The sequence below is a fragment of the Salmo salar genome, chromosome 09 (assembly GCF_965601325.2).
Source record: "Salmo salar chromosome 09, fSalSal1, whole genome shotgun sequence".
Taxonomy (NCBI): domain Eukaryota; kingdom Metazoa; phylum Chordata; class Actinopteri; order Salmoniformes; family Salmonidae; genus Salmo; species Salmo salar.
The window spans coordinates 124,066,803-124,094,547 of record NC_138299.1 but is presented as its reverse complement, the minus strand read 5'-3'; the positions used below and the strand labels follow the sequence as shown (position 1 = coordinate 124,094,547).

At 48.8% G+C, this 27,745-nt stretch overlaps 1 protein-coding gene across 2 annotated transcripts; it reads right to left on the bottom strand.

Moving 5' to 3' along the window:
- Positions 1–1,388: 1,388 nt before the first annotated feature.
- On the bottom strand, positions 1,389–24,391 carry LOC106612665 (smoothelin-like protein 2). 2 transcript variants are annotated; one of them, XM_014214062.3, is made up of 10 exons: positions 24,174–24,391; positions 22,803–23,529; positions 5,964–6,045; positions 5,611–5,853; positions 5,434–5,496; positions 5,256–5,322; positions 4,969–5,112; positions 4,475–4,595; positions 3,293–3,444; positions 1,389–2,374 (listed from the first exon to the last, which is right to left on the bottom strand). In XM_014214062.3, exons 2-10 carry the CDS (start codon positions 23,493–23,495, stop codon positions 2,248–2,250), a joined length of 1,692 nt encoding a protein of 563 aa, XP_014069537.1. In that variant the 5' UTR covers positions 23,496–23,529; positions 24,174–24,391; the 3' UTR covers positions 1,389–2,247. The 2 variants fall into 2 exon arrangements, with proteins under 2 accessions (XP_014069537.1, XP_014069535.1); XM_014214060.3 differs by having other exon boundaries at positions 4,475–4,598; positions 24,174–24,389.
- Positions 24,392–27,745: the final 3,354 nt, after the last annotated feature.

Genomic DNA, 27,745 nt, shown 5'->3' with positions numbered 1-27,745 from the left:
TTTACACAGGAAAAAGCCTAGCAACTTCAAAGGCTGGTTTCACACTTTTTCTTCCTGTGTATTGAAGTCAATTAGCCAAGTGATCGATTTCCATTCCCATGAACAGCCGTTCAACTTCTGAGAAAAGCTCTAAATACACCAACGTACACAAATCCTAAAATTTACATTTCTGAACGAAGCTGGAAGGGTTTAGAGGAATACACATGGTACAAAAACCAACTCCATATCTTCTTTTTTAATGAGCCAATTAGTAATGATTTCAATTGACTTGCCCACCCCATTCCTTTTTTTCCTTTTATGTGAAGGGATCATGCAAAATAATCAAATCATATGTTGGTCCTCAAATGTGTACATTTATTGCTAAAGTATTACTAAAGACCTTTAAATATATATATATTAAATAGGGCTGTCAAACAACAAAAACGTTTAATCAAGTTAATTGCAGGATTTGTCGATTAATCAGATGAATCACAAATGCCTAATTTGCTTAATTGGAGCTCTAATTTAAGATTTTCTTTCATACAAAAAGCATTACAACCTACTGGGCAAAAAGTGGTTGAACCAACATTGTTACCAAGTAATTTCAAACCAAAAAATCTGTGATGATGTTGTGCAAAACTGACTGGATTTGCAAAAAGTCATCAATGTAAGGGCATTTCTGTCACGTCCTGGCCAGTATAAGGGTTAATTAGTATTGTAGTTTGGTCAGGACGTGGCAGAGGGTATTCGTTTTATCTGGTTCGGGGTGGTGTGTTTGTTAAAAGGGTGTTTGATTTAGTATTTCCGGGTTTTGGTTTATGTTTAGGTATTTCTATGTTTAGTCTAGTGTGTCTGGTTCTATGTTGAGTTAATTGGGGTTGGACTTCCAATTGAAGGCAGCTGTTTGGTGTTGCCTTTGATTGGAAGTCCTATATTAGTTGGGTGTGTTTGTCTTGTATTTTGTGGGTGGTTGTTCTGTGTTGAGCCTATGCTTTGCCAGACTGTTGGTTGTTCGTTTATTCTCGTGAGTTCGTTTTGATGTTCATTTAGTCTGTAAATAAATACACACAATGAGCATACACATACCTGCTGCGTTTTGGTCCTCATTCACCGACGACAACCGTGACAATTTCATATATTTTGTTCACCTAACTTTGAACCTAAATCCAACGAATGGTGAAATATTTTGAGTTCACGTTGAATTCACATTAGTTGATGTAATGGTATTCAAAATCTGGTAAACTGATAAAGCACACTTTCTTTAACCTGTATAGATGAGGTATTTTGGATGTTTTCAGACGATTAATCACGATACATTTTTTTTTTGTGCACTAAAATTACAAAACCTTAACTCAAGTTAATTAACTGACAGCCCTACTATAAAATTATGACATAAAAAAACAAAGGTGTGTGTGAAACAAGTAACAGTTTATTTAGGATTTCTTAGTCTTTTTTTTTGTCTATGAAAATAAAATCACAACCATAGAAATAACACTATGAACATAGGCCGTTTTACATTTGCATCTAGTGGGTACATATGTGCAGTTAATCTTTTCCGTTCTAGCTCGTTAAACAGCATACCCTTCAACTTTATAGTGAGAGTACTTTTGTTCCTCTGATGTAAAGGCACACTTTGGTATAGCTTTTCTATTGTGCTGCAATGCAAGGCCTTTTGTAGACACCTTCGGGTCTGAGAAACCACAGTAGGACAATAAAGTAATTGATGCCTGAACAAATACAACTCTAGAAGGAACCAAATGATGAGAACGTCGTATGTAGACTGATCCACAGTGTCAATCCTCTGGATCCTCAGTCCTTTGTCCTTGGTCCAGTGTTATAGGCCTACTGTTCAAGTCCTCTTGCAGCTTCTTCAAAGGGACTAGGTTTTCTCCCCAGCAAAGAGTAGATTCCGCAACCTGTCCCTTTCTCTCAAACAGCAACTGTGCCAATATAAGCCTTAAACGTGGTCGGTCACCAAAAAAAAGGGAGAAAGATCCTTCCCCATCTCTCTGAAACATAACACAGAACTTTCAGGGAATAATCCCCCAGCCACTCATACATGAACAGGGATAACATAGCCTTTTATACTCAACATGGCAGAGTGAAAAAATCCCTCAAAACTGGAGAAATACATGTAATACTCTGTCTATTACAGCAGGGGGAAGTGTCGTCTCTCAGTGTTCATTGCCGCTGTCCCTGAAGGCAAGAGAGTGGTGGTAGTGGTGGTGGGGCGGTGATGTCGTCGAGTAGCTGCCAGGTCATCGTTCATCACTCAAACTTGCGCAGGTGGTTGTACATGGACTGGACGTAGGTAAAGACACACATGGGGTCCGGCTTGCGCCCCATCACCATCATATCGTCCACCTCGATGAGCCGGTCACAGCCCGCCTTCTCCCTGAATCAGACAGAGGGCACAGTACAAGTCAGGAGGAGGCTAGGACTATCAATGTCATTCCTGATCGTTCATTAGCCTGATCCCAGATCTGTTTGAACTGTTTTCCCCAACTCATATCTATGATAATTCGGTGTTGTTGGCAAGACAAGACAAACAGACCCGGGACCAGGCAAAAAGATCACATGGAAGAATGTTGACTAATTTGTGGTATTGTACAGAAGCTCATGTGTTAGAACTCTCTCTGTATGTGGCTAGAGGCACACATGGTTCTGATCTATGTTTTGTCTGTGTTCTGCATGTGTCCATGTGTCAGCAGGACTCCGAGACGCTGTGCTGCAGCAGCGGTGTTCTCAGTAGTGAGGTCAGGCTGGAGGAATGTGAGAGGAGCGGATGGAAGCAGAGCAAAGGGAAGAGGAGGTTACTGCGGGGACCGGGGAGAGGAGAGGGTATTCTCTGGCAGCGGCTGCCTCGCTGGCTTAACGTGTGGGCTGGAGACACTCTTTACCAAGATGCAACAGAAACATTGTGAGGTCATCTCAGTGCCACAATGTTCTATGTGTAAACGCTATTAATGGAATCTGAAGGTGATTCCATTAAATGTTATTTCTACTTGTATGGTGGCCAGGGACACTGTGACTCTAAATGTATCTACACAGGTAACTTGTGATCGCCTTCATATCAAGCACAGCATTGTAGTGTCCATAGCTTCACCAAACCAAGAGGAGAGCGACATTGGAAATGCACATGAATAACATAAAACGTTGTCCCACTGAGATGATCTTACAATGTTCCTACATAATGAATGGATGAATCGTTCCAACATGATTCAAGACAGAAGTGCACGGGTGTGTGTATAATGCTCAGAAATACTATACGGGACGTACACATAGCGCGTATTACAATGTAAAAGTCACTTACTCCGCTGTCCCGAAGGCCAGCTCAAAGTTGTGTTTGCGGTCGGCTGGCGTCAGCACGTTGTAGTCAAACTCAGTGGGGAAGAAGGAATGGACCAGGGCACAGAAGGCCATGCCGTCACTCCAACTGGACGAGAAGTTCTGGATGTCTATGTTCTGGGGACGGCGAGACAGAGTTAGAAGTGTGTGGTGTATTTGCACATGTGTTTAGTGGGGAAATACGGAGACACTGTAAAAGAGATGTAAGAATAAACCAGACATACAAAAAAAACTCTAAAAATGATTGGCTTCCTATTCTAACTTTATGACATGACCTCTCCCAGGTTTCTCTGTCGGTCCCGCTGTCATAACGTGGAAAACAGAAGAGGAATCCTGAATGGTTCTTTATCCTCAATTCCTCTACCTGCGTCTCTCTCTCTTTCTCTCCAATTGGACATGATTTCAGAACTGTGTAATTTCACGGGTTTTTGTGTCCTTAGCCTAGCCTATAAAACCCTCAGCGTGTCAGTGGGAAAATTCAACTTGTCATGTTTGTTGAGCGCCAGTCAGGTCTCTAATTTGAGTGTGAGTAGGCGCTGCCTGCGGGAATCGTCCGGTGCTGTTTGCTCTGCGGGGCCGGGCCTTGGCCCGTGACAGCTCTCTGTTTAACCAGAGCCACATGGACAGACTGGCACAGCTGCTGCTGCAGAGTGCATGGCAGAGTGAAGCCAACAGCCCTAGCAATGAGCCGTAACTCAAACACTCACACATGCAGACACGGATATGCATGTTCACACACACACACACACACACACACACACACACACAATACACACACACACACACGATATACTACAATAATACGCTTAGTTCAGTATGCAGCATAACCATGGCAAGTTACTTGTCATTAACACATCACCGCTCCGCTATGTGCTAATGGTTTAACCCATGGAGAAACCAGGAGAGTTATTTTAATGCCCTCTTCAGGAGCTAGCAAAAATGACAAAAGACTGCTCCTGTGTAGTGGATCCATTTCAGGTGACCAGATGACAGTTCCATATTCATCATCTTTGTTACTGGCTGCTATAGGGCTGTATTCATAAGGGCTGGACCTGATCCTAGATCAGCCTCTACTCTGAGGTGCTTTGTGAATACGGGCCAGGTCTCTGTTCCGGTGTGTAGCTGTGTTCTGTCATCACAGTCTCACCTGGTATCCTATGGTTTTGGAGCGGCACCACTCCAGGAGAATCTGCTTGATGCTGCTGGCACTGGACACACCAAAGCTCTGAGAACGCTTCAGCTTGGGCTTGGAGTCCATGGGCTTGGACCTACTGAGAGGAGAGGGGACATGGGTCAACAAGATGAGCCAGAAAACATGACAGAGGTCGTGTACCTATTCTCTCCCGAAGTGTACACTTGCACACTCCCCGTGGTTGAGTGGTGTTTTTCCACCATTGTTAAATTCGAGAGAGAGAGAGAGAGAGAGAGAGAGAGAGAGAGAGAGAGAGAGAGAGAGAGAGAGAGAGAGAGAGAGAGAGTGAGAGAGAGAGAGCGAGCAAGTGTAGAGAATTGGGACGCAACCGATGAGTTCAGAATTACACAGAAGAAAGGAGGGATAATATAAGGGAAAAGGAGAGTACATCAGTTTAGGGACGGATGGCATAGAAAGAGAGATGATGGTGGGAGGAGAGGCGGTGGTACCTGCTGGCTTCAGAATCCAGCTTTTCAAAGATGGACCGGCGGGCCTGAGCGCCAAGGTTGCGCGGCAACGTCTGTGACCTCACCAGCTCCCGCCTCCGCTCAACTCCCCTCCCAAAGGGCATGTCCCCGCTCACATCTTCCACCCTGCGGGTCGGAGAACAGAGAAGTGTCACACATCAACTTGGGCCACAATGAGGCCATTCGAAATGGCAAGTGGGTTATGGCATGTTGGTTAAAGCAGGGACTATCTCAATTCTCTAGGACTGAGTAAAGAATAGTTCACTCACCGGTCTGTGTTGTGTTGGATGAGGCCAGAGTAAGTCACTGACTTCGGGGGAGCGGAGAAGGACTTTTCTGCAAATGACAAATCAAAGAACAGATAAGGAAACGGTGGGAATAAAACATTGTGTGAGCCTGGTTAGTTCCAGTTCTAGAAACAAGCCTGACTTGATAGATCCCTCTTACCTGACAGTCGAGGAGAGCCCAGACCTCGGCTGAGACTGGGGGTCCATGTCTTCATAGAAGACACTAAACAGCAAAAAGACAAAGAGTGTTTCAAAGGATATTATGGCTTACGGAGCAGAAGAACCAGAGAAAGACATGGAAGTCAAGAGCTTTTAGCTAATGCCCGGTGCCTCTTACCTGGTTGAATGGGGGATTCTGGGATGGCTTGAGGCTGGTTGTTGTCAGTAGGCTCTGATACAGGCGAGGGCTGAGAGCGTACGGGACTGGTGGGAGATTCGCTCTTCATAACTGAGGGGTCAGCCGTTTTGGTTGTGGCGGTGATGGGTAGGTGGGGCATCCGCATGGCAACAGGGGCCGTGCTTTCATACGGGATGTTGTTATTGGCTGGCAAGCTTTTTCCATGTGACACTGTCGAGTTTTCTGAATGGACAAGCATTGAGAAAATACATCTCCTCATACAGTACATGGGATGGTAAGTATGGCTGTATTTCTACTGTAGCTGAGATGGTAGAGAAAAGACTAGTCATTACCTGGGTCAGTAGAGTGTCCATTCTCCAGTCCAGGGGATACAGGGTCTGAATCCACCTCTATTGGCTCCTCACGTTCAATACTCTACAGGAGACAGAGAGAGAATCACATGAACACCCCACCCCAGAGTACTCAGGTGTCACAGTACCTTCTATTTTGATGACAGGCCCTTTAAAACATGTGAACAACTTTTGGATGACAGAATATGCATGTTATCCGAGACATGATCAGATCAAGTCATTTCAGAGTGCTGACATGTTTCAAGTTCCCATTCATGGCCTCCATGGCCAAGGAACATTCTCGTTCCATTTTTATCTTGATAAATCCCCCCACAACGTTACTACCGCACCACATCTACTACTTTCATTAGTATGTGACTGGCGCTCAGTACACGGTGTGCCTGACTAACCAGCCAATCCACAGAGGAGCCTTTCAGGAAGACAACCAGGAAGTGACTGAGGGCTGTGTGATTTGTCTGTGGAGGATGTGTAATGTTTCTGACTTGCTCTTTCTTGCCCTTTCTCGCTCTCACACATACTCGCACATGCATGTATGCACGTAAGCACGCACGCACACACACACTAACACATGCACACACACACATACAATACAAGTTATTATATACAGTTATTATCAAAGAAAGGGTACATTCCTCCCAGTGAAAATAAAGTCAGTAATTGAGCTGTAGGGGAGAGAGGAGCCAGGTGACCTCAGCACAGAGGAATGCTGTTGCTGCTGGGTTGTGTGTGTGTGTGTGTGTTGTGTGTGTGTGTGTGTGTGTGTGTGTGTGTGTGTGTGTGTGTGTGTGTGTGTGTGTGTGTGTGTGTGTGTGTGTGTGTGTGTGTGTGTGTGTGTGTGTGTGTGTGTGTGTGTGTGTGTGTGTGTGTGTGTGTGTGTGTGTGTGTGACTGCATTAGGAGGGCCGAAGGGAGCTGGGAACAGCTGGCTGTCCCACTGGGAGAAGGTGATGGGGGCGACAAATTTCCCCAACTCAACCATGGAAGCCCCTGAGCCCTGATCAACCCTGATACTCTGGCTGAAACCCAAGCTCCTCCTGGCTTGGTGTGTCCCAGCCATGGAAACTTTCTGTACTAAGCCACGCTTCTCCTCCTGTCTGAATGGGCCGCCAGACATGTGTGTGAGACTGTGGTGCTCTGGGCCTGAAGATAAAAGTAGGCAAATCTTTTAGGATAACAACGATCGAACGTAGAGGGTACCCTCGGTTTAACCTGATCTCGGCCCAAAGTTAATGTCAAATAGTTCTGCAGCTGAGTTTTATGAGCAACAAAAGGAAGGTACTTTACAAATGTATATTTAAGAGTATGACCAGGAATCAAGGCACACCCCACAGAGCAACACCCACGCGCGCGTACACACACCAATTCTCCACACAACACAGGCAGGAGCACACAACAGCCCCTCTCTCCGCCTCACTGGAACAACAAATCCCCCGGTCCCTGAGAATGCGTCATTAAATTATCAGTGGGGAGCTATAAAATATTTGGAGGAAATCGTGAAATTATGTAGGAAATGTGGAAAAGCCCTCAGTCTGCTACACACGAGAGAAATGGGCGGGGGGGGGGGGGGGGCTCAGTCTTAGCCTGCAGGGCTGGATCAAAGATGAAACCCCCTGTCGTGTGTGTTCAGTTTCTCAGTCTCTATGTCTTTATTGTCTTAGAAGCAGTGCTAGTGGGCACACTGGATCAACAATGTAACCATTCTAGGAGCCTTCACTCTCTCTTCTTCCTAGGGAGGCACAGCTACATTAGAATCTCTCCATTCAGCAGGACTGTAACCCCACTCCTTCTCCCTCCCTCCCTCCCTCCCTCTCCCTCTCTCTGACCTGGTTCAGCAAAGTACGGACAAAAAGCATCAGGGCCAACACAGCATTCAAGGGTATGAGACTGAATACAGATGGTAACTGGTGGTGGTAGTAGAGTGGGACAGTGGGTTCTCCCAGGCACATGGCACTTTCATGTGGGTGTAAATATCACAGCTGTCCCATGTCCCTCCTGGCAACATGCCATAGAAATGTTGATGTGCAAACACAAGATAATCTAAGTGGATTGTTATATTGCGAGTCTTGCAGTTTCGATGACATTTCAATGAAGGGGTGCGGCATATTGAGTGGTTGCGGAATGGAACATGAAGACAATGGGGGCATGTTGTGAGAGAACTGGGTTGGGGGGTTGAGTGGGGTGGGGGTATGACAGTATGTGTCACTCAGGATGTTGGCCACAGTGTTGGACACAGTGTTGGACACAGTAACATAGATAGCCAGCTCTTATGGACGACATCACCCTGCCATACAATAAGCCTCACTAATAGGAATATTGACATTTTCCATTGATCACATACCAATCCTTTCCAATACAGGACGTTGCTCTATGAACGCTTCACAACATAGCTGTGTCAGTTTCCAAACCCAATAGGAGGAAATATCTATGTATAAACAATTCTAGGGTCGACTACGGTAAACAGCATGCAAACACATGCTTTCAATGTACCATCATGATCATTTAATAAGACAGTTAGAGGGATAGAAATATATTGGGACTAAAAGGTACATTACTCATCCAGGCGGGTACAGTACATTATCACATATTAACTAACTCTGCACCCTCTTCTAAAGTCAAATTAACACCACACACGCACGGGCGTGCAAACACACACACAGGCCCTTGTATTAAACTAACTGGGCACACACACACGCGCGAACCATCAGAGCTGTGCAGACAGTACAGTTATAGTGGGCCTCTCATCGCAGGTCTATAAAAGGGGTCTTTGCTCTGTAATTTCCTTGTAGAACAGGGAAGTCCTCATGGAGGGAGAGACACAAAACCACCTGTTCTTCAAAGACCCACAAAGCCTGCAAATTAGCAGGGAGAATCAGGCCGGCGCCTAGGTCCTACAGAAACGAGGGGGGCCCCTTTGAACACTTTCTTTACATCACCTGACTACAGGGGCCCCTGCCTTATCTGATGGGTGTTTGTGGGAGCGAGGCTGTTTGGCCGAGACACACACACACACACACACACACACACACACACACACACACACACACACACACACACACACACACACACACACACACACACACACACACACACACACACACACACACACACACACACACACACACAGGCCCTTGTATTAAACTAACTGGGCACGCATACCCTTCTCAATGGCTTCAGTGAGCCTCCCTCCTCTAATCCCCCTTTAAACCTGCTTCTGGATCTCTCCTCTGTTCCTGGGATTTTCCAGGGTTTCAGTAACAAGGCAGGGTCCATAAAACACTGTCAAAGGTTAAGAATAGATATACCCCAATGTCACTGGCGTCGAGATAAGATTACCTTGTGTTCCAGTCAGGGGCTGGATGTCACAGAAGACCATGTACCATTGAGAGTGTGACGCATACGGCAATGTTAGATTGTGCAGAAAGACATGTAGGATGTGTGTGTGTGTGATGCAGAAGACCATGTAAGATAGAGAGAGCGTAAGGGGAGGGAAGGGAGATACGACCGACTCCCCAGGACAGCACAGCAGTTGGCACCCAATAACTTCAAGATCCAAGAGGTTTAGTAGTCCGCTCTCGGGTTACAAGGCACCAGCTGTGCAAGACATCGGTGTCCCAGCCTCCCGACACCAAAACAAATCAATAAAACCTGGTGATATGACATGACTGTCTGATGATTCAATCAGCTAAGTTAGGAGGTGCTAGGACACGTGCTCCGATCTGACGCTCACCAAAAACAGCACACCCTCTCTAGTCCATACATTATGGCTGCATGAAAAACGTTGAGTCAAACCAATGCAAACAAGTCTAATACAAACACTAATTCATACTATACGTTTGCTGTTGTTGTCTGTCTGGTTGAAAATGTATAAATATAATATATATAATAAATAATAATAATAAAACAAACACTATTTCCCTCTCCTTCCCTCTCTCTCCCTCCCTCCCCCTCTCCGAGTCCTCCATCTCTCTCCCTCTCCCTCCCCCTCTCCCTCCCTCTCTCCCTCCCTCTCTCCGAGTCCTCCCCTCTCTCTCCCTCCCTCCCTCTCTGAGTCCTCCCTCTCTCTCCCTCCCTCCCTCTCTGAGTCCTCCCTCTCTCTCCCTCCCTCCCTCTCTCCGAGTCCTCCATCTCTCTCCCTCTCCCTCCCCCTCTCCCTCCCTCTCTCCCTCCCTCTCTCCGAGTCCTCCCTCTCTCTCCCTCCCTCCCTCTCCAAGTCTTCCCTCTCTCTCCCTCCCTCCCTCCCTCCGAGTCCTCCCTCTCTCTCCCTCCCTCCCTCTCTCCGAGTCCTCCCTCTCTCTCCCTCCCTCCCTCTCCAAGTCTTCCCTCTCTCTCCCTCCCTCCCTCCCTCCGAGTCCTCCCTCTCTCTCCCTCCCTCCCTCTCTCCGAGTCCCTCCCTCTCTCTCCCTCCCTCCCTCTCCAAGTCTTCCCTCTCTCTCCCTCCCTCCCTCCCTCCGAGTCCTCCCTCTCTCTCCCTCCCTCCCTCTCTCCGAGTCCTCCCCCTCTCTCCCTCCCTCCCTCTCTGAGTCCTCCATCTCTCTCCCTCTCCCTCCCTCTCTCCCTCCCTCCCTCCCCCTCTCCCTCCCTCTCTCCCTCCCTCTCTCCCTCCCTCCCTCTCTGAGTCCTCCCTCTCTCTCCCTCCCTCCCTCTCCCTCCCTCCCTCTCTCCGAGTCCTCCCTCTCTCTCCCTCCCTCCCTCTCTGAGTCCTCCCTCTCTCTCCCTCCCTCCCTCTCTGAGTCCTCCCTCTCTCTCCCTCCCTCCCTCTCTCCGAGTCCTCCTTCTCCCTCCCTCTCGCCGAGTCCTCCCTCTCTCTCCCTCCCTCCCTCCCTCCCTCTCTGAGTCCTCCCTCTCCCTCCCTCCCTCCCCTCTCTGAGTCCTCCCTCTCTCTCCCTCCCTCCCTCTCTGAGTCCTCCCTCTCTCTCCCTCCCTCCCTCTCCGAGTCCTCCATCTCTCTCTCTCCCTCCCTCTCTCCGAGTCCTCCTTCTCCCTCCCTCTCGCCGAGTCCTCCCTCTCCCTCCCTTCCCCTCTCTCCGAGTCCTCCCTCTCTCTTCTCCCTCCCTCCCTCCCTCTCTCCGAGTCCTCCCTCCCTCCCTCCGAGTCCTCCCTCCCTCTCCCCGAGTACTCCCTCTCTCTCTCTCCCTCCCTCCCTCCCTCTCTCAGAGTCCTCCCTCCCTCTCCCCGAGTACTCCCTCTCTCTCTCTCTCTCTCTCGCTCTCTCTCTCCCCCTCCCTCCCTCCCTCCCTCCCTCCCTCCCTCCCTCCCTCCCTCCCTCCCTCCCTCCCTCCCTCCCTCCCTCCCTCCCTCCCTCCCTCCCTCTCTCAGAGTCCTCCCTCCCTCTCCCTCCCTCCCTCCCTCTCTCAGAGTCCTCCCTCTCCCTCCCTCCCTCTCTTCGAGTCCTCCCTCCCTATCCCTCCCTCCCTCTCTGAGTCCTCCCTCCCTCTCCCTCCCTCCCTCTCTTCGAGTCCTCCCTCCCTATCCCTCCCTCCCTCTCTGAGTCCACCCTCCCTCTCCCTCCCTCCGAGTCCTCCCTCCCTCTCTCCGAGTCCTCCCTTCCTCTCTTCGAGTCCTCCCTCCCTCTTCGAGTCCTCCCTCCCTCTCTTCGAGTCCTCCCTCCCTCTCTCCCTTCCTCCCTCTCTCCGAGTCCTCCCTCCCTCTCTTCGAGTCCTCCCTCCCTCTTCGAGTCCTCCCTCCCTCTTCGAGTCCTCCCTCCCTCTCCGAGTCCTCCCTCCCTCTGAGTCCTCACTCCCTCCGAGTCCTCCCTCCATCTCTCCGAGTCCTCCCTCCCTCTCTTCGAGTCCTCCCTCCCTCTCTCTGAGTCCTCCCTCCCCCTCTCCGAGTCCTCCATCCCTTTCCATCTGAGTCCTCCAACCCTCTCCCTCCCTCCCTCTCTCCGAGTCCTCCCTCCCTCTCCCTCCCTCCGAGTCCTACCTACCTCCCTCTCCCTCCGAGTCCTCCCTTTCTCTCCCTCTCTCTCTCCGAGTCCTACCTACCTCCCTCTCCCTCCCTCTGAGTCCTCCCTCTCTCTCCCTCTCTCTCTCCGAGTCCTACCTACCTCCCTCTCCCTCCCTCCGAGTCCTCCCTCTCTCTCCCCGAGTCCTACCTACCTCTCCCTCCCTCTGAGTCCTCCCTCTCTCTCCCTTTCTCCGAGTCCTCCCCCTCCCTCCCTCCCTCCCTCCCTCCGAGTCCTCCCTCTCCCTCCCTCCCCCCCTCCCCCCCTCCCTCCCTCCCTCCCTCCCTCCGAGTCCTCCCTCTCCCTCCCTCCCTCTCTCCGAGTCCTCCCTCCCTCCTCTCCTTCCTCCCTCTGAATCCTCCCTCCCCCTCCCTCCCTCCCTCTCTCTCTCAGTCCTCCCTCTCCATCCCTCCCTCTTTCCAAGTCCTCCCTCCCTCTCTCTGTGTCCTCCCTCTCCCTCCCTCTCTCCGAGTCCTCCCTCCCTCTCTCGAGTCCTCCCTCCCTGTCTCCGAGTCCTCCCTCCCTCCCTCTCCCTCCCTCTCTCTGAGTCCTCCCTCTCCCTCCCTCCCTCTCTCCAAGTCCTTCCTCCCTCTCTCTGTGTCATCCCTCTCCCTCCCTCTCTCCGAGTCCTCCCTCCCTCTCTCCGAGTCCTCCCTCCCTCCCTCCCTCCCTCCCTCCCTCCCTCCCTCCCTCCCTCCCTCCCTCCCTCCCTCCCTCCCTCCCTCCCTCCCTCCCTCCCTCCCTCCCTCCTCCCTCCCTCCCTCCCTCTCTCCGAGTCCTCCTCTCTTTCCCTCTCCCTCCCTCCTTCCCTCTCTCCGAGCCCTCACTCCCTCTCCCTCCCTCTCTCTGAGTCCTCCCTCTCCCTCCCTCCCTCCGAGTCCTCCCTCCCTCCCTCCCTCCCTCCCTCCCTCCCTCCCTCCCTCCCTCTCTCTCCCTACCTACGGGACCCATTGCCAACAATGAGGGCGGTGGAACCTGTAACCACGGTGATGGGAAATACAGGGCATTGTCTGGAAGTAATTAGAAGAGCCAGGGGCAGCCTGGGAGGGGAGCCAGCCCAGCCCTGCTCGCATGCCTCTCTCAAGCCCCCTTCACCCCTGACTCTGGCCTCTCTCGCTCTCTCTCTTTTGCTCTCTCTCTCGCTTGATAAACTCCCCAACATATATGGGAGTTGATAAAAATTTGGTTTGTTTTCGAATTCTTTGTGTATCTGTGTAATCGGAGGGAATATGTGTCTCTAATATGGTCATACATTTGGCAGGAGGTTAGGAAGTGCAGCTCAGTTTCCACCTCATTTTGTGGGCAGTGTGCACATAGCCTGTCTTCTCTTGAGAGCCAGGTCTGCCAACGGCGGCCTTTCTCAATAGCAAGGCTATGTTCACTGAGTCTGTACATAGTCAAAGCTTTCCTTAAGTTTGGGTCAGTCACAGTGGTCAGGTATTCTGTCACTATGTACTCTCTGTTTAGGGCCAAATAGCATTCTAGTTTGCTCAGTTTTTATTATTAATTATTTCCAATGTGTCAAGTAATTATCTTTTTGTTTTCTCATGATTTGGTTGGATCTAATGGTGTTGCTGTCCTGGGGCTCTGTTGGGTCTGTTTGTGAACAGAGCCCCAGGACCAGCCTGCTTAGGGGACTCTTCTCCAGGTTCATCTCTCTGTAGGTGATGGCTTTGTAATGAAAGGTTTGGGAATCGCTTCCTTTTAGGTGGTTGTATAATTTAACGGCTCTTTTCTGAATTTTAATAATTAGCGGATATCGGCCTAATTCTGCTCTGCATGCAATTATTTGGTGTTGCATGTTGTACACAGGATATTTTTGCAGAATTCTGCATGCAAAGTCTCAATTTGGTGTTTGTCCAATTTTGTGAATTCTTGGTTGGTGAGTGGACCCCAGACCTCACAACCATAAAGGGCAATGGGTTCTATAACTGATTCAAGTATTTTTAGCCAGATCTAATTGGTATGTCGAATTTTATGTTCCTTTTGATGGCATAGAAGGCCCTTCTTGCCTTGTCTCTCAGCTCGTTCACAGCTTTGTGGAAGTTACCTGTGGTGCTGATGTTTAGGCCGAGGTATGTATAGTTTGTGTTCTCTAAGGCAATGTTGTCTAGATGGAATTTGTATTTGTGGTCTTAGCAACTGGACCTTTTCTTGGAACACCATTATTTTTGTCTTACTGAGATTTACTGTCAGGGCCCAGGTCTGACAGAATCTGTGCAGAAGATCTAGGTGCTGCTGTAGGCCCTAGTTGGTTGGGGACAGAAGCACCAGATCATCACCAAGCAGTAGACATTTGACTTCAGATTCTAGTAGGGTGAGGCCGGGTGCTGCAGACTGTTCTAGTGCCCTCGCCAATTTGTTGATATATATGTTGAAGAGGGTGGGGCTTAAGCTGCTTCCCTTCCTCACCCCACGGCCCTGTGGAAAGAAATGTGTGTTTTCTGCCAATTTTAACCGCACACTTGTTGTTTGTGTACATGGATTGTATAATTTACATTACATTTAAGTCATTTAGCAGACGCTCTTATCCAGAGCGACTTACAAAATGGTGCATTCACCTTATGATATCCAGTGGAACAACCACTTTACAATAGTGCATCTAAATCTTTTAAGGGGGGGGGGGGGGGGGGGGGGGGGGGGGGGGTTAGAAGGATTACTTTATCCTATCCTAGGTATTCCTTAAAGAGGTGGGGTTTCAGGTGTCTCCGGAAGGTGGTGATTGACTCCGCTGTCCTGGCGTCGTGAGGGAGCTTGTTCCACCATTGGGGTGCCAGAGCAGCGAACAGTTTTGACTGGGCTGAGCGGGAACTGTGCTTCCTCAGAGGTAGGGGGGCCAGCAGGCCAGTGGTGGATGAACGCAGTGCCCTTGTTTGGGTGTAGGGCCTGATCAGAGCCTGAAGGTATGGAGGTGCCGTTCCCTTCACAGCTCCGTAGGCAAAAAAGGTATAATGTTGTATGTTTTCCCCAACCACTTTCCACCAATTTGTATAGCAGACCCTCATGCCAAATTGAGTCAAAAGCTTTTTGTAAATCAACAAAGCATAAGAAGACTTTGCCTTTGTTTTGGTTTGTTTGTTTGTCAATTAGGGTGTGCAGGGTGAATACGTGGTCTGTCGTACGGTAATTTGGTAAAAAGCCAATTTGACATTTGCTCAGTACATTGTTTTCACTGAGGAAATGTACGTCTCTCTCTCTCAGGCTGAGCTCCACTGTATTAATAACTATGCTGAGGGGTTTGTGCCAGGAATATGGAGCTCTGGGCTGGATGGCCTGGCCAAGGCAGGGGACACACAGAGAGGCAGAGAATAAAAGACCCTGCTCCATTGTGAGAGAGCTATGAATTTGGGAGGGGAGTCTCTGTGGCTGTGCTGGAAATGTCAAGCGTATTTATCATGGGGATACACACACACACACACACACACACACACACACACACACACACACACACACACACACACACACACACACACACACACACACACACACACACACACACACACACACACACACACACACACACACACACACACACACACACACACACACACCCTCGCACAAAGATTTGAAGTGCTCTTGAAAGACTTGTGATGGAAACTTCCATCTCAGGCACGTAAAACAAAAAGGCATACACCATTCCAATTCAGTTCAAAAGACATTGTCTGAGAATGTGACCATTTTAATACTGAAAAAGAAGAGGAGGTGGAGCTGTTTGATGTTGCTGAGTTGCTCCCATCATGTGTCTCGCCTTTAACGGCCCGAGTGGAGAGATCTGGTACTTTTACCCCTTTTTCTCCCCAACTGGTAGTTGCAGTCTTGTCCCATCGCTGCAACTCCCGTACGGACATCGGGAGAGGCGAAGGTCGAGAGCCATGCGTCCTAAGAAAACACAACCTTGCCAAGGCGCACTGCTTCTTGACACACTGCTCGCTTAACCCGGAGGCCAGCCGCACCAATGTGTTGGAGGAAACACCATACAAGGCACCCGGCCCACCTCAAGGAGTCGCTAGAGCATGATGGGACAAGGACATCCCGGCCGACCAAACCCTCCCCTAACCCGGACGACGCTGGGCCAATTGTGCACCGACTCATGGGTCTCCCGGTCACGGCCAGCTGTAACACAGCCTGGGATCAAACCCAGGTCTGTAGTGACACCTCAAGCACTGACAAGGCAGTGCCTTAGACTGCTGTGCCACTCGGGAGGCCTTGAGAAACAGATGATTACACCATGTTGGCCACAGTGGAGGCTGCTGAGGGGAGGACAGCTCATAATGATGGCTGGAACGGAGCGAATGGAATGGAAACCATGTGTTTGATACCATTCCACTCCAGGCATTACCACGGGCCCGTCCTCCCCAATTAAGGTGCCACCAACCTCCTGTGGTTGTCCACAGATCTTCATCAGGAGAACAACAAGCACCAAATCGATGTGAGGAGTGTGAGACGTGAGATCAAAACGCCGTCGTCTGGGCACCACGGAAGAGAATAGCCTGTCTGGTGGGATAAATGACGTGATGGAGGACAGAGGACCAGCTGGAGCTGATCTGACTCCTGAGGTGTGCGTGCGACCATCCGCGAGAGTGACGAAAACAACGGAGAGCTCACATTTGCTCCGTGTGCGTGCGTGTGTGTGCGTGCGTGCTCACAGGAGGTTGGTGGGACCGTAATAGGGGAGGACGGGCTCGTGGCAACCGCTGGAGATGAATGGTATCAAAACACATTAAACATGTGGTTACCATGGTTACCATGTGTTTGATGCCATTGCATTCGCTCCATTCCAGACATTATTATGAGCTATCCTCCCCTCAGCAGCCTCCTCTGCACATCATGAGCCAACCATCACAAACAGTAATTTGGTTTGGAACAGGATTAATGCTTCCCCCCCCCCCCTTTCATACAATCTATCCATCAGACTATACTAGACTGTGACGAACACACGCACCTATGGCACTGCAAGGTAAGCTAAGCGGTCTGTTAGTAATTGCATGTTTGAGCAGCAGTGCAGAAGACGGAAGTTGAGTAATGTTAATAGCGGGGGTCCTGTATTGTAGTGAGCGGAGAGAGTATATGATGGTGGTGTATTGTGTGTGTGTGTGTGGGGGGGGGGCATTGACAGGGAGCGTTGGCTTTCAGCTGATTTTAGGGATTTTGATAATAAAACCTTAGAGTGCTCTGCTCCTCTTTAGAAGTCCTCTCCCTGTGTACCGTATAACAGTATGTGTGTGCTTAGTGTACGCAATGGGATCTTACCGTTGGAGGTGTGTTGAGGGCAGGACGCAGTGGGGGTTGTTTGTACAGTACGTACGCGGTGTGTGTCTGTGTGTTGCTCACGGTGATAGTGTGAGTGTGCTCTGACGGAGTTTCCACTGATAAAGTCTCACACACACGTCTGTCCCCCCGTCAGTTCACATGCCCTGAAGATGCCTCAGTCTGAGAGAAGACACACACACACACACACACACACACACACACACACACACACACACCACACACACACACACACACACACACACACACACACACACACACACACACACACACACACACACACACACACGTCTGTCCCCCTGTCAGTTCACATGCCCTGAAGATGCCTCAGTCTGAGAGAAGACACACACACACACACACACACACACACACACACACACACACACACACACACACACACACACACACACACACACACACACACACACACACACATGTCTGTCCCCCTGTCAGTTCACATGCCCTGAAGATGCCTCAGTCTGAGAGAAGACACACACACACACACACACACACACACACACACACACACACACACACACACACACACACACACGTCTGTCCCCCTGTCAGTTCACATGCCCTGAAGATGCCTCAGTCTGAGAGAAGACACACACACACACACACAGCCCCCATGAACGCAACCCAGCCCAGGGCAGGACAGTGAGGGACCTAAGGATTCACACTGTGGTCCTGTGTTATGTAGTTACGTTAACTGTCAAAGATAACATTGTGACCTGGGTAGAATCTATCCGGGTCATCTTCTATTAGGGAACAGGAGCTCTCCTCTCAACGGGAGTACACTGAGGAATGTAGCGAACGTGAGGTTGGAGGTGTGGTCTGTCTGTGAAAGCATGCCTGTGTGTGAGAGTATTCTGACGCATGCAACAAGTGGAGCACAGGTAAAGAGGAGGTCTGTGAGAGGAGGGGAGGAAGGGAGGAGGGAGTGGGGGAGTGGAGGAGGGGGGCCCTGACTCATTCCTGAAGCCCAGAGTGTGGAGTCCGGGGATGGCTGGGTCCTGGGTGACCCCCTCCTCTTAATCCCCTCCTCAGTCAATGTACTTCAAATGAGGCAGAATGTCGACACAATAGCCCTTTCAGACCGCAGCTATGGTGGAGTAATTGGCGACAGGCAGCATTGTGTGCCTCCTCGGCAGAGACCGGACAGACTGACTGATGTAGGTGGCCGTGGAGGATGAGAAGTAAGAGGGAGGAAGAGGATTCCTGTCTAGTATTGTCAGAGCAGCAGCCTTGACCAGCACAGTGGTGGAGGCTCATAGTTCCTCTCTGGAGAGGAGAATCAAACTATCCCAGTGAAACCCACTACCTGTCCTCCTCAGACTCTGGGGGAGCTGGTGTCGGCTCAAAGGGACTGAGGGGAACTTCTGATGAACTGTGCTCAGCCACGTAAGACTGCATAAAAACACGGCCCAGTCAGGACCAGAGGGCTCTATAGAGGCTCTGCTCAAGAGAGAGAGAGAGGGAGGGAGTAAAAAGAGAGAGTGAGGGAGCGAGTAAAAAGAGAGAGAAAAATAGGGAGGGAGCGAGAGGTGGGAGTTAGAGAAAAAAAAATGAAAGAGATTGAGAGGAGAGAGAAAAAAAGAGAGAAAAAATGAATGAGAGAGATTGAGAGAGAGAGCGAGAGACTCATATCTATCTGCATCAGAGTGTCATGTGTCCAAGGCACAGTCGAGCACAGGTGGGGATGTACTGTAACCAACCCTATAGTGAAAGTGCAGGCCCGCACACATCCCAATTGGCTGTGCTCTCTCAGTGGGGCGACGCTTAACTCCAGGGCTGCAAAACCATCTTCAGATGTGCCTGGAGGTCCCCAGCCCAATCGGCTCCCTCCCTCAGACCTGCTGAAACAGCCCCATCGGACTTTACGAAGTCAACATACTGTACAGTCTTTCTCTATCTCTCATTGGCTGTGTCTAGACTTGACAGTTCATGCAGCTTTTGTATTCTGATCATGGAGTTCTGGTCATGGAATTCCAAACACGTCTACACCTACATTTAAATGTGTCTACTGTGTCCACATTATGTCTGGATGCCCTTTTCCCACACTATATTCAAATGCAGTTTGCATTCTGCAAACGGTGGAACAGGCTAAATCTGATTACACAGCAACAACAACTTGACGGCAGTAGCCAACTACTGAAGCTAACTTGCCAGCTAACCTCAAACTAGCCAGCATGCTAACTAGCAAAGCTAAAGAGATGGCAAACATGTTAGCATAACTCTAGCAAACAAAAACATTGTTTTTTCTAAATAAGCTAGCTGGTTAGCATTTATGAGGCCAGCAAACACGTTCCTCACATGCTACGAATGTATTTCCTCCAACGTTTAATGAAAAAGTGTCCTCTTTTCTGGAGACTTGTGGGTGGAGAGCTGATGACGTCGCCCACTGTATGTGCTTTCAGTAGCCTGATTGCGTCCAGACCGAGGAAAAATCCTCACACAATGCTTCCCTGACCACCTCCTGAGGTGGTTAGGGAGATCTGAACACAACCCGACCTTAATGCGACTTTTCTGTGTCTAGACCTGTCTTTTCAATGCAATCTTCGTACTCTGATAGCAGAAGTCGCATGTAAGTGTCAAGTGTAGACATGGCAATTGAGGCTGAAAGGTGTTGATGGGGCTGTAGGGGAAATCTGAATAGGATAGTGTTTCCCTGTTGAGTTCCGGGTACATGTAAATATTCACTAGAATGAATGAATTGGATCAATAGATGAGGAACTCACATTAGTTTTCTACAGTGTTATGATCCAATCTCTGTCTGGTTGTTTGGAAATTTGAAGAAAAAAGTTTTGGCCACAAAAAGGGGATCTCCAACAGTCTGTTATGAGAAACAAAGAACCTCTGTTTCATACAAACGGACATATTTACATCAGATAAGAATCCTCAGATGCTTTACAACATACTTTGTTAAGATGAGGTGTATGACATTACTCATTTGCATACATGCTGTGTACGTGTGTGTGTTTGTTGCGTCATTGGCTGTGGGTGAGCAGTCACAGTTAACAGTCAACATCCGTGCCAGACCGTCAAGGGTTAGTTTGCAGAAAGCAGCTGTGAGTTTACAACCAAGACACAACAAAGAACCTCAGAGCCGAGAGGAAAGATTTGGAATCAAATAAAGAGAAAATCTGAATATTGACCTTATAAAAGGATGAACGTTACCGTTGTAGTTTCCAAAGCAGCATAGCTTTAGGGCCTTGTGTTGGGATACAGTCAAGAGAAACCTCTGACTTTTCAAACAGACACTACTGTGGTTTACAATACACCAAGGACTAAGACGGTAACTTTCCCAGAATTATCACTGAGTTCCCACCCAAACCTCATCAACAAGTGTCAAACTGTACTGTACCTTAGAACTGACCAACTATGACAGCGTTAGCTTTTCATCAACTGTAAGAAAGTACACCAGTTTGTCTTTCAGTCCCTCATATTAGTCAAATGTCCCAATGAATGTCTGGATAGGGGTAAGTGAGAAACAATGTACTGTGTTTATTGTTGCTCGTAAAACTGAAGGTCACGATTGAATCCTTTCAAAAAAGGTTGCGCAAGCTGTGGTGCCACTCAACAAAGAGAATAGTGGGAGAAGATTCTCGAGCAACATGTCAGCAGCATGATAGCAGTATATGAGCGCAAAAGAACCATTCATCACAGAGAGAGAGAGAGAGAGAGAGAGAGAGAGGTTCTTCCGATGATCTATCAGTCTCAGGAAAGAGAAGATCTAAAGCTACAAGAACAGCTTCTTTCTCAGACTGCAGAGGCTGGACGGACATTAAAATAAGCAATTACTTCGACCAAAAATGTTCAGCGATGGGAAATGATCCTGATTGCTTTCATCTGGTATCTACTCTGCTCGCGTGTCTAAATATTAAGTTGAATATGACCCGAGTTTCCCCACCGCTGTCAAAGCTCTGACATCATCTCAGTGAAGTGGCCAAGAAAGTCTATTCAACCCCCCAATATCATGATTTAGTATAAACACACTCTGGAGTCTGGATGAATCATTGCACAATCTTGACAGTCTCTCAGAACCACATACTGTCACCACCACAGAATTAAATACAACCCTTTCATTTATCCCTGCCAAGATGGCTGCCAGTATCAGCCCATTCTAGATTTCTGGAGGTTCACAACATAGTCTACTGCTCTAATGTATCTCTATGTTCGCCATAACCCCAACCCAGTCTCCCCAGTGTATAAAGCTGAATGACCACTTCTCAGATAGAGTTCAGTGTGTCAAATCGGAGGGCCTGTTGTCCGGACCACTGGCAGTCTCTATGGGTGTGCCACAGGGTTCAATTCTCGGGCCGACTCTCTTCTCTGTATACATCAATGATGTCGCTCTTGCTGCGGGTGATTATTTGATCCACCTCTACACAGACGACACCATTCTGTATACATCTGGCCCTTTTTTGGACACTGTGTTAGCAAACCTCCAAACGAGCTTCAACAACATACAACACTCCTTACGTTGCCTCCGACTGCTCTTAAATGATAGTAAAACTAAATGCATGCTCTTCAACCGATCGCTGCCCGCACCCGCCCGCCCGACTAGCATCACTACTCTGGACGGTTCTGACTTAGAATATGTGGACAACTATAAGTACCTAGGTGTCTGGCTAGACTGTAAACTCTCCTTCCAGACTCATATTAAATATCTCCAATCCAAAGTTAAATCTAGAATCGGCTTCCTATTTCGCAACAAAGCCTCCTTCACTCATGCTGCCAAACATACCCTCGTAAAACTGACTATCCTACCGATCCTTGACTTCGGTGATGTCATTTACAAAATAGCCTCCAACACTCTACTCAGCAAATTGGATACAGTCTATCACAGTGCCATCCGTTTTGTCACCAAAGCCCCATATACTACCCAACACTGCGACCTGTATGCTCTCGTTGGCTCGTCCTCACTACATATTCGTTGTCATCTATAAGCCTTTGTTAGGTAAAGCTTTGCCTTATCTCAGCTCACTGGTCACCATAGCAACACCCACCCGTAGCAAGCGCTCCAGCAGGTATATTTCACTGGTCATCCCCAAAGCCAACACTTCTTTGGCCGCCTTTCCTTCCAGGTCTCTGCTGCCAATGACTGGAACAAATTGCAAAAATCACTGAAGTTGGAGACTTATATCTCCCTCACTAACTTTAAGTGTCAGCTGTCAGAGCAGCTTACCGATCGCTGCAGCTGTACACAGCCCATCTGTAAATAGCCCATCCAACCAACTACCTACCTCATCCCCATATTTGTTTTTGTTTTTCTGCTCTTTTGCACACCAGTATTTCTACCTGCACATCCTCATCTGCACATATATCACTCCAGTGTAAATTGCGAAATTGTAATTACTTCACCACTATTGGCCTATTTATTGCCTTACCTCCTTACTTCATTTGCCCACACTGTATACACATTTTCTATTGTGTTATTGACTGTACGTTTTGTTTAGCCCATGTGTAACTCTGTTGTTTTTGTCACACTGCTTTGCTTTATCTTGGCCAGGTCGCAGTTGTAAATGGAACTTGTTCTCAACTGGCCTACCTGGTTAAATAAAGGTGAAATAAAAAATTAATAAAAAATAATTTAAAAAAACTCACGTTAATCTTGCTGGACACAGCAAAGGTAGCTCGGCTGGAGAAGCGGGTTGCAGTGGGGCTGGAGGCCGAGCCCAAGGCTGACCCGGTCAGGGCTCCCATACTGGGGCCACCAGCAGGGCAGGTGGGGGATGTGGAGGGGGACTGGGGGCTCGCCCTCCCCTGGCTGCTGCTGTGTGTCTGGGCCTGGATGGACTCTGGCTGGTGCTGGTTGTTGTTGGTCATCAGGGTGCCTCTGTCGCACACTATCCCAGTGAGGAGATCCACCTGATGTTTAAGGGCCTCCAGCTGGCTCCGAAGCTGCCGGTTCTCCTGCTGCAGCTGGCCCACAGCCAGGCCTAGGGGGCCCTCGCTGGCGTGGGCCGTCGCCTCCACCAGACGGCGCTCCACGCCCTGCTTGAAGGCACTTACGTCCACGTGGATCTCACGCACGGCATCCCTCAGTGTGACCTCGTATCGGGCGAGCGCGGAGCACACCGTCTCGCCCTCCGGAGAGGAGCCCTCTCCCTCAGCTGTCAGAGGACCTGCGTCCATCTCTGCTCCACTGCCTCCAGTCGCTGTGTTCCTTATTGGATCTTCGCTGCTCTCTCTGGGGCTGCTCCCTCCTCCTGTCTGAGTGTCCCAGACACACACACTTTGAATGGAGATTGGGGAGGAGTCAGTCTTGTCAGCTGCAGTTGAACCGTCAGGTCCCATGCACTCCAGGAGGTCCCTCAGGGTGTCCTCTATCCTGCCGAGTCAAAGATGACATTTATCAGCCTGCTCCGACACACTGAATGACCATACTGAGGTATCTTGAAAAGCAAACACTATTCAAACATGACAGACTCTGAAAGACGTGAAGTGAATCAGTAGAAAAGTAAAAAGACACAATCGGTGTTGAAGCCAGGCATGTGACAAGGCTGTTGAGAATTAAACCAGTGAGGTAATTGTAACTTAGTTTCCGTGAGTGTACAGTGTGTGGTGTGTGTGTGTGTGTGGTGTGTGTGTGTGGTGTGTGGTGTGTGTGTGTTGTGTGTGTGTGTGTGGTGTGTCTGAGAGAGAGAGACAGAGAGAGAGAGAGGAGAGACAGAGACAGAGAGAGAGAGAGAGACAGACAGACAGAGAAACAGAGACAGAGAGAGACATAGACAGAGAGAGACATAGACAGAGAGAGAGGACAGAGACAGAGAGAGACAGACAGAGAAACAGAGACAAAGAGAGAGACAGAGACAGAGACAGACAGAGAGAGAGAGGGAGAGAGAGAGAGACAGAGAGAAACAGAGACAGACAGAGAGAGAGAGACAGAGACAGAGAGAGACAGAGACAGAGAGAGAGACAGAGACAGAGAGAAACAGAGAGAGAGAGATAATAGTAACCCATACGTAAGCTCACCTCTCGAGCTCCAATATAGTATTCCCCCTCAGCGCTGGCCAGCTATCAGTGTCTGCTCTGCTCTGCCCGGCTTTAAACACTCCTCTCTCTCACACACTCACTCAGGTTAATCTCCCTCTTCTCCACTGGTCAGGGGGAGGGAGCAGGCATACAGAGGAGAGAGGAGGGAGGGAAAGTGAGAGAGAGGGAGGGAGGGAGAGAGACGGAGGCGGGCTAGATTTCCTCTTTATCCCTCCCAGCACTCGGTGAACTGTTGGAAGGAATCATCTGTGTTGATGTTGCCTTTCCCACCTCTCCTCCTCCTCCTCTTCCTCCTCCTCCTCCTCCTCTTAGTGTATTTGTGTCATTCTCTCACCGAGTGAACTTTTAACAGCAGGACGTTCAAGCAGCATTCTCTCTCTCTCCGTCTTTCTCTCTCTGATCTAATTTCTTTCGGTTCCAAGTCTTGTCAATCACGCTGGCTGTCTCCCTCTTTTAGCAGTGCTGTCATCCATCAGGGGGGAAACTGACGCTTTCTTCCTCCCCCCCATGCCTCTGTCTTTTCCCTCCCTCTCTCTTTCTCTCTAATTGTATTATTATAGGTGGGTGGACAAGATAAGAGAGATAAGACAGGACAAATAAACTTGTGAGATTACATTTAATGAGAGAGAGATTGACGGGCAAGATAATGATTGACTTCAGGTAATCTGTGAAAAAGAACATCCAAGTGGTGGAAAATGCCTGTCTCTGTCAGTATTCCATTGTACAGTTGTATTGTGATGTGAACAATTATTGCTAAAATTGTATTGTCAAAGTGGGTAGCTGGGTTTGAGCCTGGTGAGTGAAGGGTAGGGCTGCACCCCTCTTCTCTTCCCCTCCCCCACGTAACAGGACCTTAGCAGAGCAAACATTCCATATCAGATTGGAGAGTGAGTGAGTGAGTGGGGGTCTGGCTGGGATGGTTGGATGGGACTAACACTGCCCTGCACCACCAACACAACGAGTAGCAGACGGACAGACACAAATAACTTTACATTCCACCCCACTGTTTACTGTAAACACAGCGGGGTTGGAGAGGTGGCTTGGGAGGGGGGTGATTTACGATGGCAGACTGACTGTCCACCCTGGACATCCCTCCATCCCTAATTCCCTCCCTCCCTCATACCCAAGGTCTTATGTAAGTCTGCTTGGCAGAGACACTACAGCCAGCCACCACAGGAACCACAGTCTACTGTAGCCTGGTTAAACCAGGCTGAATGCGGTGCTCCCCGTTGTTTCATTTGAGTGCAGCATTCAGGGTGCTTTAACCAGGCTCGATCTGCAGGGGTGAGAAAGAAGAGAGCTCCCAACAACTCCTGTTCTGTCAACATGTGTTAATTGAATATCTGGATAAATCATGGCAAAAACATTTACTTCACCGATCCTTTCAAATCAATTAGTGGGCTGCTTTGCACAGCAAGCGTTACCGGAGCGCCAAGTCGAGGTCCAAAAGGCTTCTTTACAGCTTCTACCCCCCAAACCATAAGACTCCTGAACACCTAATCAAAGGCCTCTTTTACGCTGCTGCTACTCTCTGTTTATAATTTATGCATAGTCACTTTAACTCTACCTACATGTACATATTACCTCAATTACCTCGACCAACCAGTGTCCCCGCACATTGACTCTATACCGGTACTTCCTGTATATAGCCTCACTTATTATTTTACTGCTGCTGTTTAATTATTTGTTAGTTTTATTTTCTATTTTCTTCTTATCTATTTTTTACTTAACACTTATTATTTTTTTTCTTAACTTCTTAAAGCATTGTTGGTTAAGGGCTTGTAAGTAAGCATTTCACTTTAAGGTCTACACCTGTTGTATTCGGCGCATGTGACAAATAACATTTGATTTGAATAGATTTAATGAGCAAAATCCACTTGCCATTCTCCAAACAATGTCTCTCATTCCCTGAGTCACTGGGCCAAGAGCAGCTGTTTCTTACGGTGTTTTCATAATTACTCAATATGACTGAGCTCCTGGGGTGACGTCAGCCCTGTTGCAGCGCCGCTCGGCTCTGCTCAGGTCGTAAATATCGGGCGTGTTTAGTGGGACGAACCAGGGGAGTTCAAACTTTGTTGTGCTCTGCTTGTCCACAACAACTGTTTGTTATCGTACCTGAATCCCCCTAACCCTCTAGTCTGCTGTGCTTCTGCTTGCTTTCAGCCATATCAGTGTAGTATGGAGAGAGAGGGGCCCAATGAAGTCATTGCGAGTGGTGCATGGCACTTGACGAAATGAACTCACGGATGTTTGTGGTTCAGCTCTGGACCTCACCGGGTTGCTGAAGAAAGGGCTCTTTGATGTAAAACCGAGATCCCCGATAGCGATAACCAGCTTAGGTTAGGTATTGCGCAATCCAGTAGTAGTGAGACAAAAGCAGGAAGTCAGAGAGACAAACAAAAAAAACGTGACGCATTTATAGTCACACGCCTGTTCCTACAGTCTGCGCTGGCTTCATTTCAGGGAATCGTGTTGGGCCCCATATGACATGATGACACTTGCTGTATAATGTGTGTCATTCATGACCAACTCCTGGTGATGCTATCCAGACAGTGGGATCCAGAGATACTGTCTGTGCTGCACCCTGTCTTTACACAGAGTTTCAGTTAGCCTTGGAATCCTAACCGAGTCCACACTATTAGTGAAACAATAGTGAAACGTAACATGGATTGAGTAGCATGAGCGGAAATAGTCAAGATTTCGATTCCATGTCAGTCTGGGGATCAGTGAGAGACGACAGAGGAAAGAGGTTGTGTGTTTTGAGGGGTAAAGTATGATGACCTCTGACCTCAGTTTCTACAGTACCTTTGCTTATTCTATTCTCGTCATCGCCACGTCAATGTATCAGTCAACATATTATCAAAACAGTCGATTCATTAAGTTACTAATAACCTCTGGTTAACCCATAACTAAAGTCTCACGTAATTCAGCAGCTGCTCAATTCAGTTCTGGATCCATTCGTGTTAAAAGAAGAGATTAAGAGATGCTAGAACGGGGAGCGGAACCGGAATGAGGAGCTCCACCCTCTCTCTTTGCGGGAAAGTCTATGGGCCGACTGTCGCCTCCCCTTCTGAAATTCGAAAGATGCTAACACCAGCGAACTCAAATAACCAGCGACAGAAAAACCCAAGCACCGGACCTATAGCTGCCCGTCAGCTATCAGTGGTCATAGTATAAAGACAGATCTACAGTACCATTTATGTTTACGTAGTCTGCCCATTAAGATGAAGTTAGTAAGTATAGTAATTGGCGTGTAGTGTCAACATTATTAATCTCTTCAGAGGGTGCCAGGCTAAACCCCATTCCTATGTTCCCTGTAATTTCTCCTCCCTTCTCCTCCCCCCACCCCTCTAACTGATGGTTTTGAGCTGTAAACATTAACAAGGAGCGCTGAAGCTTGCCCACAGAGCAGGGCTGCGTCACTACACTATTAAAACCGTACACAAACATGTCTGTCCACCCTCTCTCTTTCTCGCATCCACTCAACCTCCCGTTAAAACTCCCAGTGCCCACATGGAGGCTAGCACTAGTCTCTGAACTAGACAAGCCCT

What these genes read in the sequence shown, in the direction of transcription:
- LOC106612665 (XM_014214060.3), bottom strand. Translation starts at nt 23,495, where the DNA reads ATGGGACCTGACGGTTCAACTGCAGCTGACAAGACTGACTCCTCCCCA. An exon ending in AGAATCCCCCATTCAACCAG is followed by an intron (nt 5,497 to 5,610) that starts GTAAGAGGCACC and finishes TTTGCTGTTTAG; the next exon opens with TGTCTTCTATGAAGACATGG. An exon ending in CTGGATTCTGAAGCCAGCAG is followed by an intron (nt 4,599 to 4,968) that starts GTACCACCGCCT and finishes CTCTCCTCTCAG; the next exon opens with TAGGTCCAAGCCCATGGACT.